The following is a 21,054-nucleotide window of genomic DNA, read 5'->3' on the forward strand; positions in this document are numbered from 1 at the left end:
TGTTCGCTGCACGGCTTGCGGGATCCGAGCTCCCTGACCAGGGATGGAACCCAGGTCCTCGGCAGTGAAAGCGTGGCTTACCAACCACTGGGCTGCGGGGGAATTCCCTGCTGTGGCCTTTTAGTAGCCTGTCCCTTTGCGCATACTGTTGACACAGCCTGAGATGCTCTACCCTGTATCACCTGCCCCTAGAATCCCACTCATTCTTCAAGGCCCAGCTCAAATGTTACCTTGGTCTTTCTTTGCTAGGGGACCGAGCAGAGTGTCCCATAAGATGCTTGCCATGGGCAGGTTCCCTTCACCACAGGTGAGTGAGAGCCCTGATTGGTGGAAATGTGATAGGTAAGTCAGGGCTCTGTCTTCCGCTCAGCCCTCAGAACAAGGCATTTGCTCCAGCTGAAATCCCTGCTAAAATGACAAAGCCCAGAAGAGAGGAAGAGGTAATAGGGTCTGGGAGATCAGCAGCCCCTTCAAGAGTTTCACAAGGGCTCAGGCAGCTTTGAGATTTTGAGGTTCCTTTCCATTACATAGGTCCTCTCACACTTACATTTATCTGGTCTTGGGAAAACAGAGTTTAATCAAGATCGACATTTTCGTTGAGGGTGCCCTTGACCCTCAGCTAACATTGGAAGTCTCTTGAACTTGAGGCTTGGGCCAAATAACATTATTCTCATTTAAGTCTCCAAGACCATCACAAGGGCCCTGCAAAAGATACTGTTGGAGCCCTGGGCACTCCCAGCACCCATGCACACCAGCCCACTGGCTTTTATGTAAGCTCTGTGCCTTGCTGTATGAGGGCTTTCTATGACGGTAGCAACATGCTGGGGTTGGCACAGAGCAGCCTAGAAATGCTTGCGAGTTGCCCCCGCGAGCCGCCCTCCACCAGTAACTGATGGAAATTGGGAGATAAATACCAATTAATTGAATTGAATTGAATTTATTATCCAACTACGCACAGGGGCTTACTTGCCTGTAAAGTTCCCTTAATTTGCTTTCTTCCTTTCCTTCTCTTCTCCCACTTCTCCACTGTGCTTCAGTGCTTCCTGGTATCAGTTCCCACGTGAACTACTTGCATTCAAATTCTTGTGTCGGAGTCTGTTGCTGGGAGACTCAACCCGAGGCCGCCCTCTTTCAGTCCTCATCTTCATTGACCTGTTGTTGAGCTTCCTCTTTCTTCAGCTTCCCTTGGTCTGCCTTACTTACTGGTGTTCTTAGACATCCTCTCTTTATACATCCCACTTTAGAGTAGAGCCTTCATTAGAACTGTTTCTCAGTCCTGGTCTCAGTCTTCTTTGCAAAGCTTCTAGGTATGCTTCTTCTACTCTAAGCTCTGAGATTTAGAGACAAGAGATACCCACATCCCCATTCCTGGTCCAAATCAGATGCTATTTTTCCAGAGAAAGGAAACAAATTTTTGTCCTTTCCTTCTTCTTACAACCTGTCCTTCTTCAACCCCAGAACATCATTGTCTTTATTCTTCCCCTACCTCTCTGACTATTCTTTATCAGACTTGAATTCTCCTCTTCCTTATCCTCCTTTGCCTGAACTTGAAATATTGCTGTTCCCCAAGGTCCTTGGCCCAGTGCTTTTCTTATTTTCATCCATTCTCCTGGTTGACCTCAGTTGGACTGTATCCCACAGGCCTGCAAGCCTTATAAATGCCCAGCCTTGAGACTAAAGAGCACAGAGACAGCAACAGAGACAACAATGTTTTATTGGATAGGGGATCTTACACTTCTGAAGCAAAAGGTCCTGGAGTGATACCCCACCCCTTGTATGACAGACAGCAGGTAGGACATGGCAGCAATCTTCACTACTCGGGGGCGGAGGGTGAGGGCGGAGAGAAGGAGGCTATGTTTTTTTTTAATTTAATTTTTATTTTATACTGGGGTATAGTTGATTTAAATTGTTGTATTAATTTCAGGTGTACAGCAAAGTTATTCAGTTAGACATATACATATATCCATTCTTTTTCAGATTCTTTTCCCATATAGTTTGTTACAGAATATTGAGTAGAGTTCCCTGTGCTATACAGTAGGTCTTTGTTGACTATCTATTTTATATATATTAGTATATATTAGTAGGGTGTATATTTTAATCCCAAACTCATAATTTATCTCTCCCTGCTACCTTTCTTCTTTGGTAACCATAAGTTTGTTTTAGAAGTCTGTGAGTCTGTTTCTGTTTCGTAAATAAGTTCATTTGTATCATCTTTTTAGATTCCACATATAAGTGATATCGTATGATATTTGTCTTTGTCTGACTTACTTCACTTAGTATGATCATCTCTAGGTCCATGTTGCTGCAAAGGGCATTATTTCATTCTTTTTTATGGCTGAGTAATATTCCATTGTATATATGCACCACATCTTCTTTATCTGTTCCTCTGTTGATGTACATTTATGTTGCTTCCATGTCTTGGCTGTTGTAAATAGCGCTGCTATGAACATTTGGGTGGATGTATCTTTTCGAATTATGGTTTTCTCTGGATATATGACCAGAAGAGGGATTGCAGAATCATATGGCAGCTCTATTTTTAGTTTTTTTAAGGAATCTCCATACTGTTCTCCATAGTGACTGTATCAGTTTACATTCCCACCAACACTGTAGGAGGGTTCTTTTTTCTCCACACCCTCTGCATTTATTGTTTGTAGACTTTTTGATGATGGTCATTCTGACTGGTGTGAGGTGATACCTCATTGTACTTTTGATTTGCATTTCTCTAATAATTAGTGATATTGAGCATTTTTTCATGAATGTTTTGCCCATCCATATGTCTTCTTTAGAGAAATGTCCTTTTAGATCTTCTGCCCATTTTTAGATGGGATTGTTCATTTTTTTAAATATTGAGCTGCATGAGTTGTTTGTATATTTTGGAGATTAATCCCTTGTTGATCGCTTCATTATGGCTGAGTAATATTCCATTGTATATATGCACCACATCTTCTTTATCTGTTCCTCTGTTGATGTACATTTATGTTGCTTCCATGTCTTGGCTGTTGTAAATAGCGCTGCTATGAACATTTGGGTGGATGTATCTTTTCGAATTATGGTTTTCTCTGGATATATGACCAGAAGAGGGATTGCAGAATCATATGGCAGCTCTATTTTTAGTTTTTTTAAGGAATCTCCATACTGTTCTCCATAGTGACTGTATCAGTTTACATTCCCACCAACACTGTAGGAGGGTTCTTTTTTCTCCACACCCTCTGCATTTATTGTTTGTAGACTTTTTGATGATGGTCATTCTGACTGGTGTGAGGTGATACCTCATTGTACTTTTGATTTGCATTTCTCTAATAATTAGTGATATTGAGCATTTTTTCATGAATGTTTTGCCCATCCATATGTCTTCTTTAGAGAAATGTCCTTTTAGATCTTCTGCCCATTTTTAGATGGGATTGTTCATTTTTTTAAATATTGAGCTGCATGAGTTGTTTGTATATTTTGGAGATTAATCCCTTGTTGATCGCTTCATTTGCAAATATTTTCTCCCATTCTGTGGGTTGTCTTTTTGTTTGTTTATGGTTTCCTTTGCCATGCAAAAGCTTTTAAGTTTAATTAGGCCCCATTTGTGTATTTTTGTTTTTATTTTCATCACTCTAGGAAATGGATTAAAAAATATTGCTGCAATTTATCTCGAAGAGTTTTTTGCCTATGTTTTCCTTTAAGAGTTTTTTTGTTTGTTTGTTTGTTTTTGTTTTTGTTTTTTGCGGTACACGGGCCTCTCACGGTTGTGGCCTCTCCCGTTGTGGAGCACAGGCTCCGGATGCACAGGCTCAGCAGCCATGGCTCACGGGCCCAGCCACTCCACGGCATGTGGGATCTTCCCGGACTGGGGCACAAACCCGTGTCCCCTGCATCAGCAGGTGGACTCTCAACCACTGTGCCACCAGGGAAGCCCCCTTAAAGAGTTTTATAGAATCCGGTCTTATATTTAGGTCTTTAATCCATTTTGAGTTTACTTTTGTGTATGGTGTTAGAGAATGTTCTAATTTCATTCTTGTACACGTAGCTGTTCAGTTTTCCCAGCGCAACGTATTGAAGAGACTGTCTTTTCTCCATTGTAGTCTTGCCTCCATTGGTGTAGATTAATTGACCACAGATGCAAGGGTTTATTTCTGAGCTTTCTATCCTGTTCCCTTGATCTATACTTGTGTTTTTGTGCGAGTACCATACTGTTTTGATTACTGTAGCTTTGTAGTATAGTTTGAAGTCAGGGAGCATGATTCCTCCAGCTCCGTTTTTCTTTCTCCGGATTGCTTTAGCTATTTGGGGTCTTTTGTGTTTCCATACAAATTTAAAAATTTTTGTTCTAGTTCTGTGAAAAATGTCACTGGTAATTTGATAGGAATTGCATTGAATCTGTACATTGCCTTGGGTAGTATAGTCATTTTGACAACACTGGTTCTCCCAATCCAAGGACATGGTATATCTTTCCATCTGTTTGTGTCATCTTCAGTTTCTTTCATCAGCATCTTATAGTTTTCAAAGCACAGGTCTTTTGCTTCCTTAGGTAGGTATATTCCTAGGTATTTTATTATTTTTGATGCAGTAGTAAATGCGATTGTTTCCTTAAGGAGGCTACCATTTATAGGGGGAATTAACATCAGGTTGGCTCATCAGTTACCAGGGAAACTAGCGGCTGGGGCAGGGAGCAAGCACATAGGTAGTTACTGATTAAGCCCTATGATTAGGGTACAGGTGAAGCAAGGACTGGTCAAGCAGGGGATGTACAGAGAGCAAAAGAACAGCCATCTTGAATGGCATGACCATACAACCACATAATTTCCTGTGACTCCAAAACTATTTATGTGTTGATGATCTTTTTGAAAAGAAATTACTTATTTACTTATTCATTTATTTGTTTGTTGAACAAAATGTATTAAGCACATTCTGCATATCAGATCCTGTGTTAGATAGTGGAGATACAGTAGGGAGCCCAGCAGAGACTATGCCCACTCTTGTGGAGCTTACTGTGCTTAAAGTTTGTTGCCATAAACCCATTTATCCTTCCCTCTTTTCTTCCTTTCACCTATTGATCCATCCACTGATCCACCTTTTCATCTGTTCATCCCCTGACCCATTCTTCTGTCTATCCATCTTTTCCTTCATCCACTGATCCATCTATTAGACAATGGCTCACCTACCCAAGCATTGACCTTCAAAGCCCATACCCACTGACCCATCCATCTATTTGTTCATCCATCAATCCATTGACCTAACTTTCTCTATATTAGTGATCCCAAACCAGTGGCACATCAGGAACTTAAAAATCTGAATCTAGGGGTGAAGGCAGGGAACAGGAATCTCTGAAAACCTCCCTATTTGATTCTATTCACCTTGCCTGGCACCTGTCTAAGGATGTATATTTGGGAATCACTGTCCGAGATTAAAAGCACTGTGAATACAGGAGCGGTCTTAGTTTAGCTTTCATGGAAAGCAGACACTGAGACAAGGACTCAGGTGTAGTTAATCATTTGGAAGGTGATCCCAGAAAGGACAAGTGAGGTAGTAGGGAAAGGGAGACAGGGAAGGGGAGGGGAAGCCAAATAAAAGGTGCTTTGATGAGCTTGTGGACACACGAGGTTCAATCCTGCTGGGAACCATCTGAGATACCTTGTGGAATAGACCACAAATAATCCCAATATAGGACAGGAGCCGTTCATTTATTGCCAATTGACTGGGTGTTTGGGAGCTTTTAACTCCCCAGCAATTTCAAGTTGTTCTTCCAAGGTATTCTAGAAAGCCCTCGGGCAGAGGAGAGAGAGACAGATGGAGAGAGGCACTTTGTCATGGTTCGCTGTCAGGTTCCTGAGAAATGTCCACAACTTCTGGTGAACTCAGATGCACCTAAGGACATAGGATAGGGCATTGACCCCTACCACAGAGGCCATGTCTATCTTGTTTATTGCTGCATCCCTAGGGGCTAGAACAGTCCTTAGTCCAGTGGACTATAGTAGATGCTCAACAAATATTTGATAAATAAATCCTGTGCACCTAGCCGAATTTGTGCCAGGTACTGGGTAACAATTCCTTTAATTGTGCTCTCCCTTCAGACTGTACTTCCTTCTCCAATCTAGAGTCTGTACCATCCCCTCTGCATCCTCAATCTCTCTGCCCTCTTTCCACCCCATCCGCAGAAGGTTTCTGGGAGCTGCTGGACGCTCATATGGCTGGGCCCTCAGCACTGCTGGATCATCCTGCTGGGTGTCCCTGGCCAGAAGACCCTCCTTGCCTGGCCCCTCCTGGACCCCATAACTGGCAGAGGTGGCACCCACAGCATCACTGTAGCATCAACTGTAGGCAGACTCTTGAAAAGTCTCAATCCAAACTTCCAGGGAGTATAACTCATTTCCCAAGCCCTACCTCACACCCAGTGCTGAGACTAGTGTGAGAAAATGAAGCATTTGTTTAGAGAGCAAAATATAAAAGGATGCCAAAAAATTCAATAATCAAGATCACATTTTATGCAATCTTTTTAAAAATCAAACTTCGAAAGTGAACCATGTGTTCAAAATAACACGATGAACAGATAATAAAATTTAAAGACAGGATTGTATTGCTGTTATTTCCTTTTGCCTCAGACTCCATATGGCCGAGCATTGTGCCACTACTGGTCCTGTGCTTATCTGAATGTCACGCTTACTGACCCTGCCTGCCTAAGTATTTGGGAGGGAAATATACTGAGGTCTTCAATTCTTCAAAGTTACATTAAAAAATGGATTATTGAGTGGATTGATGGATAGATATAGGATAGATAATCCAGCACCATAAAATGTTAATTGTTCAAGTTAAGCTGTGGAATTCTTTCACCTTTTCTGTATGTTTGAACTTTTTGTTGTTGTTGTAATTTTGGAGAAGAAAAAATAAACAGCAGTGGGAAGGACCCCCGAGGCTGGCTCCCTGGGGTCAAAGCAGCTCCACCCCCTTAACCTCTGGATGTCCAGTGAGGACATAGCGGTCCAGCCAGCCTGCCCCTCCTTGACCTAAGCCTGTCTCTGGCCCTGCATTTGAGATCCCTGCTCCCCACCAATAGAAAGGACTGGATCCTCTCCACTTCCTGACTGGTGCCTGTGGAGTCCGGTTGACTCCCTCCTTCTCTCCAAGGCCCCTAAGTGGGGAACATATTAGTCCCTGGGGTAGGGTTTGTCATTTAACAAAACATGTCCTACGATATAGCATCCTTCTATGTTTGGGGGGAAAAAAACCCATCGAAATGTCACTTGAAATATGGAGGACCTGAAAGTAAAGCACTAGAGATAAGCAATCATTATCAACTGGGAGGGGAGTTGAGAGTGCAGGGTGGCAGGGAGGGAAGAAGCATTTAGAAATCTAAAGGTGGAGAACCTTCTCTCACCGCTGGGGAGCGAGGCAGGGCTGGCTCGGGACAGGGTGGCGGCTTCCTCCGTGATCTTGGTGGTTCCCAAAGCACAGAACTGGGTCAGGGTCCGAAGGGCGTGGAGCCAGGATTCTTCGTAAGAACCGATGGGAACTGAGGGAACCCTGTGGGGGGGGGGAGGGGAAGGGGCGGGTCCTGAGGTGGATTCCCTCCCTCCTCAATTCCTTCACTGAATGAACCTTGCCGGCCCTATCTGCCTCCCTCGAATTCGGATTGCGAACTCACAGCGGACCCGAGGAGAGCTCAGGCGTTCTTTTCAACTTCTAGCCATGCACTTTGGTGTTGTGGGGTAGGGGTGGGAGATGCAGAGATGGGTCGCATCTTCTGCTGTCTATTTCTCCCGTCGGCCTGAATGCGAGACTGGGGATGGGTGTATTGTCCACGAGGGTGCAGGGTTTCCCTTGGGGCGTCTAGGAGCTTGGCTCTCCCGCCTCTGCCTTTCTGGGTGACGGGTGGGGGAGCCGGGCTCCAGGGAGCTGGGCACAAAGCCGGGAGCTAGGATGCAGTGCAGCGGCTCCAGGCGAGTCCGCGGAGATGGCAGCCGCTGTCCGGGGCCTGCCTGGTGTCTCATTCGTCCTTTTCAAGACGGGAAGGACGGAGCTGGTGCAGCGTGACTCTCCCTCCTTCCCTTCCACTGCAGAAGTCAGGGATTTTTCTGAAGGCTACAGACCGAGCTCCGACTCAGATCGTACCCGAGGGTGGGTGGACCTGCGGAGGAGCAACGGAGGCGGGGCAAGGGCGATGAACGGCCAGTTCTCCCGGCCTGGGAGGCATCAGAGGACGTAGAGGGACGGGAAACTGAGAATCCTCTGGTCAGCTCCGGATCCTGACTCGCGACAGTAGTGACAAAGGGACATCAGGTGGATGACAGCGGACATCTCAAATGGCCCGTTCAAATCGTCAGAGCCGCAGGCGGCCGAGGGGACCGAATTTTATCCCCCTTGCGCTTCCACACTTGTTGGATGGCTGCAGAAGCAGGGCGGCGCGAGGTCACCTCTGTCGCAGGCACGCGCTCAGGGATGCTCCGCACACGCAGGCAAGCACACGCACTCATCAAAGCTCTCACAAGACACAGATACAGCCTCCCACCCCCAACCCCGCACATCTTCGTGTAGGCGCCCTCTCTCACACAAGCACACACTGACCCACGCCGTGGCAGCGGGCAGGGAGAAATGGCCACCGTGCATAGGCATTCTCCCCGTTCTTTCCTGTGCGCCCATTGCACCTGGAGAAATCGTTCCGAACGAGACCTCTGCCTCGGTGGGAGAGATCAAGAACCTCCCACCGTGGCTTCTCTCCCGGTGAGAATGGCCTAGCCTTCCTGAGCTCCCAGATTCCATCTGGAGAGTCTGACCATGATCCATTCCATCTGGAGAGTCTGACCATGATCCATTCCAATGTACCCAGGACTGGCACCCCTGGAAGCAACAGGAGGGCTGCCCATGCAGTAGGATCTGCATAAAAAAGGACAGGGTCCTCTGGGTAATTTAAGCAAACACATTCTCAAACAGGCTGCTCAAGAAAAGGGGAGGCTGGGACGTAAACGGCTCTGCCTGGTGACTCTAAACAGCCAGATCTCTTCACTGTGGCTGTGTAAACCCCACCTTGGACTTGAGGGGGGTTCTCCAGGGCGAGAGATGCCTGGGATGCTAGGTTGGCAAACCCTGGGAAATACACAAGGCCCTGTTGACTTCCTTTGTAGCTCTCTTCACAGCCGGCAGTCATACTGTGGATTTCAGAGTCCCGATCTATTGCCTGTCTCTCCTCTACTAGACTGTAAGCTCCAGGAGGGCACGGCTGAGTTTGTTTCTCCTGGCAGCCAGCACAGTCCCAGCCCTGGTGGGCTGTCTATAAATATTTGTTGAACAACTCTGTAGGGCTTTTGTACATAAGCAAAACTTTTTCTTCCTTCTTTATTTTAGGATTGGAGTTCGAGAGCGTCCACCAAATTCTCAGATGGATCCAACCCCCGGGGAAAGATTTTGGGGAAAAAAAAAAAGCCTAGTCCTGGCGGCTGGGGAGCCAAGGCTACACCGAAACCGTGGGCGCACCACCACGTGCTCCTTTGCCTGAGTCCCCCAAGCACTCAGAAAGCCTCCCCTTGGTGCTGAGCACCCCTCACGCTCCCCGGAGCTCTCCAGGGACTCTTTAACTACAGCTGCTTCTCCATCCCCACTTGCTTCACGGGGCGGGCCAGAGCCGGTTCCCTTGCCACCCAGCGCCAGGATTCCCGCGGGTGCGAAAATGCAGAAGTGAGACAGGGCCGCGAGCGCCTTTGTTTCTTCTTTATTTGCGGATATAATTATGCACCGCACTCTAAATTAGAGATAGATTTTTTTTTCTGATATACATTTCATCTTATTCACCACGAGCACACCACACGCACAGTAGAACAGTTCCACAACCTGATAAATTGCACAAGATGAGTTTGGATTCCTGAAAACCGGCAGGCAAGCCGGCCCCGCCGGGGCTTCTAGCCTCCCCGCTTCGGCGAAGGAAATCGCCCACCCGAAACGGATTTCCCGGCCAGCCTTTCCCGCTGAAGGGTTGAAATGTCTCCGGAATGGGAATCGTTCTTGCTGGAAATGGCTAGACGCTGCAGATTCCAAGCACTGATGGCTGTGAAATGTGCCCGCAAGGTCAAGTTTCTGCGCCTGCGAGTTGCGCCCCCTCTCCCTCCCTTCCCACCCCCCCCTCGGTGACAGGGACCAAAGTGTCGGGGCCCCTCCTGGAAGGACAGAAAACCCTGCCCACGGATGCGCCGCCGCCTCCCCCGAAACCAGGGTGTTGTGGAAAAGAAAGGACAACAGAAATGCGGACGCAATGGATTGTGGATCCCTATCCCCTCCCGCCCCCAACCCCCAAAATCAGAAACGGGGAACCAGAGATGTTTAAAGCTTGGCTTCCCAAGCGCGGCGGCAGGGCGCACGGGTTTGTTGGGGGAGGGGTGGGTGGGGAGTTGGGGAGAGCGCGGGAGGGCGGCCGGGGCTGGCCCTAGTGTCCTAGTCCTCCGAGTTGGTTCGGTAGGCCTCAATGAGGCCCTCCAGCGAGTGCACGAAGCCGGACACGCTGCAGATGCCGCCGATGACGAAGATGGCGACGTCGAAGAAGACCTGGTGCCACAGCAGCTTGCGCCAGAGCAGGCGCAGGTGGAAGAGGCTGGGCAGCAGGAAGCAGAGGCCGGCGCCCGTGAGGCTGCCGGTGAGGCCCATAAGCAGCGCGAAGTGCGGCACGTAGATGGCCATGAGCAGCGTGAAGACGACCAGCGCGCAGCGCAGCGTCAGGCCCCACGACTTGAGGCGCCCGTCGCCGCCGTAGCAGGCGGGAAAGAAGGCGCGGCTGCCTTCCTGGAAGAGCGACTTCTCCAGCACCTCGACAGCAGCGAAGAAGGGCAACGGGTAGGACAACAGTGCCTTGGCCACCAGGAAGATGTTGACCACGGCGCGGATGGAACCGGGCAGGTTATCCGTGATGACCTCCTTGGTCTCATCGGCCCAGGTGAGGTAGGCGACGAGCGCGAAGAGGCCTTTGAGCACGCAGGCGGCGACGTGCGTCCAGTTCATCATGCAGTGGAACTCGCTGGGCTGCTGCATGTTGCCCTCCAGCGAAGGCAGGAAGATCTGCGACGTGTAGCTGAACACGATGATGCCAATGGAGATGGGAAACTTCTTGACGTCGATATAGAACTTGACCTTCTCCCAGGCCCAGTCGCGCGCCCTCGATAAGCAGTAGGCAATGACCAGGATGTTGATGACAAAGTGGGCCAAAGTGCACAGCAGGCTGAACTTGGACACGGCCTTGAGGTTCTTAAGGAAGGCGCAGGGCAGCAGCACCGCCGTGGCGATGATGGACCAGGACTTCTGCGACACGGGCAGCCCTGGGAAGCTGTTGTACATGAGGTTGCCGCTCACCACCACGTACAGGATGCAAGTCATCACCAGCTCGATGATCTGCGCCACGTTCACTACGCGGCCGCCCAGCGTGGGGAAGCGCGGAGCGCAGCAAGCGTTGGCGATGGCCACATACGAGTCCCGCACGCGTACCACCTCGCCGTCCTCGTTCTCCTCGTACAGGCATGCGATGAGGATCTTGCCAGTGTAGCAGCACACCACGGCGGCGAAGATGATGAGAAACAATCCCAGGTAGCCGCCGTGCAGGATGGCGTAGGGCAGGCCCAGCACGAACATGCCCTGCGGAACGAAAAGGCAACCAGACCCGGGAGCTCAGTGGATGCAGTATCGGAATACGGGGGTCTGGGGGAGTGACGTAAGGGTGTAGCCGGAAGGGGGCGCTAAGTGCGAACTGGGCCTGAGCCACCGGGAGGAGAGGGTAAGGATAGGCTGGAGTGGAGGTGTAGAGCGGTCTAATGGGGAGCCTGGGGATTGAGTCAGAGGTGGAGAGGGGGCTGTTTAAGGACGGAACTGAGACGGAGAGGTGTGCTTAATGGCTGGGAGGTAGGGAGGGGGCTGAGTAAGGGGTCAAGCCGCAAAGAGGGAAGGGGTACGAGGAGATTCCTGGGGGTGGTTCGGAAAAAGATGAGAAGGGGCTGGAGGGGGTTGACCGGAAAAGGACGAGGAGAAAGGTAGAGAGCTGGGCCTGAGCCACTAGGAAAAAGGGACGCAGAGTCTAAGGTGGGGCTGGAATGGAGTGCAAGGAAGCCAATGAGGGAAACGCAGGTGCCTAAGGGCCGAACTGGAGAGGGAAACCGTTGAAAGCGGCAGCGGGAGAGAAAGGACACGGGGTAGGGAGGAAGGGGGGCTGAGCGTGGGGCAAGCGGCAGGGAGGCAAGACCAGAGGGAACGTGGGGTTTGCTGGCGAAGGGCTTTGGGCGGGGTGAGGCCAGAGGCGTGGGCATGGGGAGACAGGGTTGGGCAGTCTTAGGGCCAGGCCGAAACTGGGGCGGAGAGACCGATCCCTAAGGAAGGGGACTAAGTGGTAGAGGCGAGCAGGATTAGGGGCCTACGGGGAAAGCGCAAGCGCTTTGTGAACGGCGAACTCAGGCGGGAGGCAATAACCAGAACCTGCGGGAGCGGGCGGGCAGAGCTGTGGGAGAGGGTTTAGAATCCACATAGGGAAGCAAAGCTAACGAAATCCAGGGTTCCCGAGGCTTTCAGGCCTCCAGCCTTCCACCCTGGCCTCCATCAGGGCCTACGGAACGGGGCCTTTAAAGATGCCCCAGGTGAAGGCGGGGGCGGCAACAGAAGTTGGTGCGTCCCCCGCCCCCACCACGCCGGTCCCTGGTTGCGCTTGGCTGTCCGGCCCGACCCTGGAGCGGAAGGCGCCTCGGGTCGGGTCACTTACTGAGCAGGGCCCCGAGGAGCCCTGCGGAGCCCGGGTCCCGGGACAACCCCATCTCGGCCTCCAGCTCCCGGGAAACCCACGTTCTGCGCCCCAACGACCTGTGCGCTCCGGGGACGCCGAGGGTGGGAGATGGGAGGCAAGCCGCAGGGCCCGGGGACGCGTGGGGTGGAGGCCCTCTCTGCCCCTCGAGCTGCGGCCTGCTCCCCTTCTCCAGCTCCCGGGGTCGTTGTGCAGGTTCCAAACCCGCTCCCGGCGCAGTCCGGCGCCGCCTGGTGGGGACTGAGGGTTGAGAGTGGGGTGACGGGGTGGCGGGCCTGGAGACCAGAGGCGGTTCAGAGCATCTGGAGGCGGCTTCGCCAGGGTCACACGCGGAGGAGCTTTTTGCGGCGTAGCCGGGATTTCGAGCAAGAGGGGTGTCTGTGCGCAGGTAGTGCTGAGGTACCAGGGACCATATTGTGCTTGTGTGGTCATACGTATGTGTGTGTGTGTGTGTGTGTGTGTGTGTGCATGTTTGTGTATACCTGTTTGTCCCCGACAGGGCTGCACCTGAGAGAGCGGGTGGATCCTGTATGCATGAGTCTGTGCATGTGTGCGTCTCGGCCTCCAGCTCCCGGGAAACCCACGTTCTGCGCCCCAACGACCTGTGCGCTCCGGGGACGCCGAGGGTGGGAGATGGGAGGCAAGCCGCAGGGCCCGGGGACGCGTGGGGTGGAGGCCCTCTCTGCCCCTCGAGCTGCGGCCTGCTCCCCTTCTCCAGCTCCCGGGGTCGTTGTGCAGGTTCCAAACCCGCTCCCGGCGCAGTCCGGCGCCGCCTGGTGGGGACTGAGGATTGAGAGTGGGGTGACGGGGTGGCGGGCCTGGAGACCAGAGGCGGTTCAGAGCATCTGGAGGCGGCTTCGCCAGGGTCACACGCGGAGGAGCTTTTTGCGGCGTAGCCGGGATTTCGAGCAAGAGGGGTGTCTGTGCGCAGGTAGTGCTGAGGTACCAGGGACCATATTGTGCTTGTGTGGTCATACGTGTGTGTGTGTGTGTGTGTGTGTGTGTGTGTGTGTGTGTGTGCATGTTTGTGTATACCTGTTTGTCCCCGACAGGGCTGCACCTGAGAGAGCGGGTGGATCCTGTATGCATGAGTCTGTGCATGTGTGCGTGTGTTATGTTCAGACGGGTTTATGTGTGTGCCCTTGGTATGTACAGGTGTGTGTTTCTGTGTGGGGGAGGTGTAGGGGTGTATGAAGGTGCATTTGAGGATAATTCCGTGGTCTATATATAGATGTATGTCGTGTGCACCTGTGACCGGCGTTTCTTCGGGGGAGGGGGGCTGTGGGCACATGTGCCTGCCTATGTGCATGTGCGCTGTCTATGCGTGTGTGTCTTGTGTGTCGGGGGAGGAGACTCCCAGCTCAGCTCCTTCCCCCTCTCCTTTTCTGCCAAAAATGCAGCGTGAATCCATTCCGGAGTCCCAGGCCATACTGTTCCCACCAATCCTGATTTTCTTTCTCCCTCACCCCTCCCCACTCCCCCTCCTCCTGTTTCCCTCCCTTCGGCAGGGTCTCCGGGAAAGCCTCTCTAACCGAACCTCAGCCTAGCTGTCCGGAGGCCGGGGATGCGGGAGGGGGCCGGATGGTGGGGGGAGACACCACCTGGGGACGTAGATCCCCACGCAGGGCTGGAAGGGATGGGGGCAGGCGAGATTCCTGGTGCAGGAAGGGGTCTTGAGGCTGAGATCTCCAGGGGACTCTACTGCGAGTAGAGCCTGGTGCGCAGATCTGGGGGGGTGGGGGGGGGGAGAGGCAGAGCTGGGAATCCCGCGCTCACCTGGATAGCGTTGGTCACGTTCCAGCCCGCCTCCCACGCCGTGATCTTGGGCTTGTCGTGGCCCCCGAACTCGCCACCAGCTCCCAGGGCCTGGTCCTTGGAGCCCGAGGGCGGCAGGGGCGCGCCGTCGCCTCGCTGGTAATGGATGTCTCCCTCGACGGGCGGTTCAGCGCCCTCGTCCCCGCAGGGCTCGCCCTCGGTTTTCAGGATGTCCATCTGCAGGCCCTGACGGTGCTCAAAGTCGAGGTCGTCGCAGTGCGCGAAGCCCACCGCCTCCTCGTCGGTGGCCGCCTGAAAACCCATCCTGGCGAACATGCCGCTCACCTTGGCCTGGGACTTGTTGGACACGGACGTGGCCACGTTGGACAGCTTGCTGCGGAGCAGGGTGGCCATGGCGGCAGCGGGGCCCGAGAAAAGGACAGAAGGGGCTGGGGACGCGGGGGACGCCCGGCAAGGCGGTGAGGGCCACGGGGGCGCGAGACCGCTATCTTCGCTCGCTTTCCCCGCGGCGCCCCGGGGCGCTCTGGCTCATGACCCCCTCGGCTGGCGTCTGAGGCTCGCTCAAGGCCGACCCGGCGGGCGGGCAGCGGGGCTGGCGGAGCGGCGGTGGCGAGTGCACTGCGGAGCTGCCGCGGGGCGCGGGCTGGGCTGCGGAGGGCGGCGGTGGCGGAGGCGGCGGCGGCGTCAGAGCATCTACGCGAAGCTGGCGCGGCGCCCCCAACCGCGCGCAGCCCAAAGCGCTCCCGCCCCTCGGAATCAGGAGGGGGCGGAGGGGCTGGGGAGGGAGAAACTCCGGGAGGTAGGAGGAGTGAGGAGAGGGCAAGGAGAAGAGAAAGGGGGCACCAAGGGACTCCGGAGAACCGAGATGGGGACAGGAGAAGGGCGCCCACGGAAGGGAGCAGGAGGGAGCGCGCGAAGGAGGGGTGTGGAGGGCGGGGTGGGGGCCGGAGTGCTGCATTTCTGGAGGAGGTGCTAAACTCCGATCCTGGCCCTTCCCACCTCGCCGCCGCAAGGAGGGAGGGGGCCCGAGCGGGCAGAGATCCTCTCGGTCCCCTGTCCCTGGCTACCCCCTCCAGAGTTCGCGAGCCTTTCAGCCCCAGATCATCTGGCCAAAGACTGGTCTAGACGTCCAGAAAGGCAGCAGGACAGTTACCTGTCTCCGGCGGCCCAGGCCGTCTGGGCATCGCTCTGTCTCCCTGGCACCCACCACCAGCACTTCAACCTAGTCGCGAGCCCCCCTTGAAGGCAGAAGTGTCCGGCAGGAGTGGAGGAACGCTCTCAAGAAGGCTCAGCCCCGGCCTCGGTCACTGGGGCTGTCTCCTCCCGTCCAGGGACGCCGAGATGGAAGTGATTCTGCGGGTTGTTCGCCACCAACCGTTCTCCAGACGTGTGCATAATGAGGGCGAAAGGTTGGCTGTTCGCTTTCTTTTCGTTTGGGGGTCTGGAAGGAGGAAGGACTGAAGGCACCTGTCAACAGCCTCGAGGCGGGTCTGCGAGTGCCCGCGCCGCGGAGGGGCGCAGCTGGGGCCTGGCACAGAGGAAGGAAGGGCTCGCGGCGGGCCCAGGGTGGGGAGGCGCGCTGTGCGCTCCGGCCCTGCTAGCCCGGCGGCTGCCGGGGGCTGTGCAAACCTAGACTGTTTCTGTTGAGTGGGTTGCGTGTAGCTCGAGAGAAGGAGAAAGACCCAGAGACAAAGACCGACACTGTACCAGGTATTGCTACGGGCTGGAGCTGAGCGGACCCCGAGGGTGAGATTTGGTAACCATGTTTATTCTGTAAGTGCAGAGTTTGGCGAGCATTTGAGCCTGTGTGTGCGCAGAGCTTGTGTGCTGGATTGTATGCGTATATGTATTCCTGAATGGGTTGCTTGCGGTTTTGCCTGTAGGAGTCCTTTTGTAGTTGTGTCTCCGTGCGGGTCCGCGGCTCGGTGTGTTCGCAGCTGGGCTCCTGCCCCGGGCTCTTAGGCCCTAAACAGCAGCGTCGGCGGCCTGGCCGTCCCAGCCGAGGTGCAGGAGGACTAGTGGCTGTGACTGGGGGTGGGATGGGGAGAATCTGAAGGAAACGAAAAGAAAGGGGCTCCCAGTGACCCCCTTCCCAAGACCCAGTCTCTCTGAGAACCCCAGTCTCCTCCTCCCCTGCTGTATTTCTAGATTAGCTCAGGTCAGCACACAAGTAGGACGGCCTGAGGGCTTTGCCCATCGCGTTGGAGCTGCCAGGAGAAGACAGGCGTCCCCTCTACCTCCTACCGCTCCCTGCCCACACCCCCAGCGCCTCACGGTCTCTGAGAAACTCCTCTCCGGATACGGAATCTTCACCACATTGGGCAGAGATGCTAGTAATCGCTCCCAGGTACCCCCTTAAATTCCCCCAAGAGCCTGCCTGGCAGAAAACAGAAACCCTCTGCCCTAGCGTGAAGCATTCCCCACTACCACCATGACAAGAAAACCTCTCCAGAGAGCCTCCTCCCAGGCACGGACCCTCCAAATCGTGATAGGACTCAGAACAAAGACAGGACAGAGATCCTTCCCCCAAACACAGAGATTCACTCCTCCAAAGAGGCTTTGAATAAAACAAAACAAAACAAAACAAAATAACTGATCTCCCATCCCAGAGATTTGCCTTAGAGACAGACCCTCCCCACCCCCAAACCCCAGATGCTAGGGAGACAGAGCCTTTTCCCTACAGATTTCTATAGACAAAGATCTCTGTATCCTAATCCTCACCACTCCCCTTCTATCCTTGGTGAAATTCTTTAGTTGCTCAGGAGATAATCTGGGCAGAGACAAGAGTTCCCTAGGGCTCCCTTCCACTCCGTACCTACCCAGAGCTGAAGATGGTCATTGACGCCTTCTCTGACAAGTGAATCAATAACACATATGTATCAGTTGGTCATTGCCAATTCGTGTGTGGATTTTATGAGGGTCCGGAGTGCTTATCCTCTCTTTCCTCTTCCCGACTGATGTTCACTGTTGTAGGACCCAAGGTGGGCTGTGAAGTTCTTTGTAGTATTGAGAAATGAGGTCATTCATTCACTCATGTATTCATTCATTCAGCAAAATTTCTCAAAGCTTATTCTGTGTGTGGCTCTCTTTTGGCTGAAGATGACACAAGCACGGTCCCTGTTTCTGCTTCTCACCCCAATTCTTGGGACTGCGGGTGGGGAGCCCAGAGAGCACTCAGGCCAATCACCCTCTCTGCAAAGCTTAAACCATCCCAACAGAGCCTCACTTTCATTCTCATCGTACAGAGAAGCACACCCAGGCCCAGCAGCAAGGTGTCCTGCGCAAGGTCATGCAGGGGCCGGGGTAGAGCTGGGCTAGCATGAAGGAACCCTGAGGCTTCTCCAGTGTGCCTTCCCCTCCGTGACCTCATCTTGGAAAATCCTGCTGCATCAGGTACTAGCTGTGTGACATTGGATGACTCACGTAACATGTCCTAGCTTCCGTTTCCTCATCACTAAAATGTGAAAATAACAACAGACTCCCGGAGTTCTTGAGGGGATTCAGCAAGATTGTGTATATAAAAGTCTTAGCATGTGCTAAGGGTCCCAATACATGGTAGCAATTATTTTATTATTATTGTTGTTATCGCTATAACCCAATGGCCACTTTTCATTGTTTGGGGGAAAGTGAGTGTACGAGAAAAAGCCTGTGATTGGGGCTGAGAGTTGAAGTGAGTTGAATGCACACTCTCTGGCTTTGCCGCCCCTCCCTGTCCTCACCCCTTCCCGTCCTGGACTGACCTGAAGGGGAAAGAATGAAGGGCAGGAGAAGCGCAGAGGGCAGGAGAAGCGCAGAGGGCAGGGGGCCTGGCAGGCAGCCCCAGGAGACGACCAGGACAACCTATCTATCTGGTGTTAAGCTGGGCTGTGCTCTAGTGAAGCCATCAACTTCTGAATTCTCCGACTTGCTCCTCTAGGGGCACCCTCAGGAGAGAAATTTGCAGCTGCTTGGCCCCCTGAGTTGAAACACAACATGCGCATACACACATCCACTCACACACAGATAATGACAAGCCAGTTGACAGATGCACAAAGAAATGAGGACCAACACACAGATTCAAGTACATTAGCAGATTCACACAGCTTAACAGAGCAACACACATAGGTCAGAGACAGGCCAGCACATACACACACTGACAGACACCCAGACACAGGAACACACGCACACGCACACGCACACACACACACACACACACGCACAGAGATTCACAATGAGACCAATCATCAGGCATCCACAAAAGCAAGAATACCCCTATGTGATCACGAAAGGGAAAAGAGGAGAGAACAAAGAGAGGAAAGGGGCAGAGGAGACATAAAAATGAACATGCTAGAAGAGGCAGCAGGGAGACAGAGCAGGACGTGCTAGACAGAGACAGCAGCCGGGGGGCACAAAAGAGACAGAGTTGCCACAGCCTTCCACTTGGCCGGTGTCAGAACCCAGATCTGTGACTAAGATAATGTGGATGGCGGGTGAGGCGGCAGGAGCTGCCCCTGCTGCCTGTCCTGGGCGTGGGGATGGGGGTTCTCCTCCCAGGGCCACACAAAGTCCCACCCTCCTGGGGGACCTGGGCTGCCTGAGAGGCAGCAGTGAAGGACTCCCAGGAGACTCCTGCCAAGTCCCATGAAGCTAAACCTGGATTCTGGATTGGTCCTGCCACCCGGACCAGGGTTGGGGGGCGGTGGGTGTCCCTCTTCCAAATGAGATTATTCTCTCTATTTTTGATGCCTTCAGTAGCCAAAGGGTTAAACACCTGGCTAGCAGAGATGGAGGACACTTTGGGGGAATAAATAGGGTTAAATAGAACTGGGCTTATCTCCCAGAGCAGGCAGCACCATGGGGGTGGGGCATGGAGCCCTTGAATTAATGGCCTGGAAAGCCAACATCATGAGTATCGTTTCGGGGCTGAATGATCACAGACAGACCCCCCCGCCTCCTCTTCCTTTTCCAGAGCATATTCTGTCCGTGAGCCTTTTCCTGCTATGGGGACAGGCGCTGGCTCTATAAATCACCCTTCCCCCATCAAGCTAGTGCATTGGCTTGAGAAAGTCATGCCATCTTGCCTCAAACCAGAACCCAATTTCCTGATGCTGAGTCCATGGGCACAAGGGGGGAGGGGGGCAGCAATCCATGCCCGGGACAAAGACCCTGATTCTTCTCCCTTTGGTGAGACAAATCAGGGGGCACCATGGATGGTGAAGATGCTGCCTGTGCTAGCTCAGGGTGAAACATATTAAAATATATGAATGACTTTGTAAATATTAGCAGTTTTCCTTGCTGAAATAGAGAGCATGCCATCTCTGGAGGCATGCAGGAAAAGGCTGGATGTCCTCTCAGAGATCATGTGCAGTCCTGCCTCAGGGCAAGGGAGGCTGGATTTCACGAGTTCTGGGCTTCTAGGTTCATGCCTTTGTGTGCATGGCTCTGAGAAGAGACCAGGGAGCAGGGGACATTGGGGACCCAGGCCTGGCCCTTGGCAGCCCTTGAAACCATAGGAAGCTGCCTGGAACGGAAGCAAGAGCCCTGGACTGAACCGTTAGACCAAGGGTTCCTGCCTTTATGAGAACACAGCCTCCTATTACACTGGGAAGCAGGGAGAATGACGGCCTCATTCCCCACTGGGTCCCTAGCACACAGTAGACACTGAATAAACATTTGTGGGTTGGATTAAATCCATATCACAAAACCATTTCCCCCCATGAACTTTTAGTATAATTGGTTGAGGAAACACACATAGGCAATGGCCAAAATTTAGCTCTGAATTCTGAGTTCTGTAGCTCTTCTAAACTGATTCATCTTTAATGCTCACATTACCTTCGACATAGTAGGAAGCCAGTCATACATACACGTGTGAGATGTGCTTTTTGTTCAGAGAGGGCTTGGGGTACACACCCAGATTCAAAGACTCCTTGCAAGACCTCTCAGCAGCCCTTAGGAATCTGTGGGTCACCAGTTATAACTGGGAGAGATAGCTGTGGTGGAGGCTCTGACTCCAGTGAGCCCTGCTGCAAGGCCCCTGAACTCCAGGAGTGCAAAGGTGCTGTGGGTCTGACCTCCTGGACCTTCAAACCTGTTGGTGCAGAGCTAACCTTTATTGAGTGCTCTTTGTGTGCCAGGCATTGTTGAAAGCACTCTGGGGATAGCCTCCTTAAATTCCCACAATCCTTAGGTTAGGCTACTGTCACCTTCAGAGGCTGCAGGCAGGAACTGGGGGAGATGGTGCTGGATGGGCACAAGCAGGGAAAAGGGGAAGGTTGGAAGGATTATGCAAGGTGAGAGATGTTAGATTTGGAGGGCCAGGGGAACTGGAGGTGATCCTTGCTTAGAAGGGTTAAGGGCTAGCCTCTGCTGGTCAAAACTTTGCCTCACCCAGATAGCCTACCTTCCTGAGTGATATGGATCAAATTGTGTCCACTCAAAATTCACTATGTTGAAGCCCTAAACCCCAATGTGACTATTTGGAGATAGACCCTCTATGGAAGTAACTAAGGTTAAATGAGGTCGTAAGGGAGGGGCCCTGATCCAATAGGATTAGTGTC

At 52.7% G+C, this 21,054-nt stretch overlaps 1 protein-coding gene and 1 long non-coding RNA gene across 2 annotated transcripts in view; one reads left to right on the top strand and one right to left on the bottom strand.

The window, feature by feature from the left end:
• The window catches only part of LOC114487730 (uncharacterized), a 49,334-nt gene that overhangs the window by 4,859 nt on the left and 23,421 nt on the right, over positions 1-21,054 (top strand). The window lies entirely within an intron of this gene.
• SLC32A1 (solute carrier family 32 member 1) lies at positions 10,405-14,911 on the bottom strand. Its single transcript, XM_007099956.1, has 2 exons — positions 14,519-14,911; positions 10,405-11,592 (listed from the first exon to the last, which is right to left on the bottom strand). Exons 1-2 carry the CDS (start codon positions 14,909-14,911, stop codon positions 10,405-10,407), a joined length of 1,581 nt encoding a protein of 526 aa, XP_007100018.1.

The sequence above is a fragment of the Physeter macrocephalus genome, chromosome 14, assembly GCF_002837175.3.
Source record: "Physeter macrocephalus isolate SW-GA chromosome 14, ASM283717v5, whole genome shotgun sequence".
NCBI lineage: Eukaryota > Metazoa > Chordata > Mammalia > Artiodactyla > Physeteridae > Physeter > Physeter macrocephalus.

Excerpts from the sequence above, each read along its gene's own strand:
- SLC32A1 (XM_007099956.1), bottom strand. The coding sequence starts at position 14,911 with ATGGCCACCCTGCTCCGCAGCAAGCTGTCCAACGTGGCCACGTCCGTG. Across the intron at positions 11,593-14,518 it reads ACGTGACCAACGCTATCCAG|GGCATGTTCGTGCTGGGCCT; the intron begins GTGAGCGCGGGA and ends TTCGTTCCGCAG.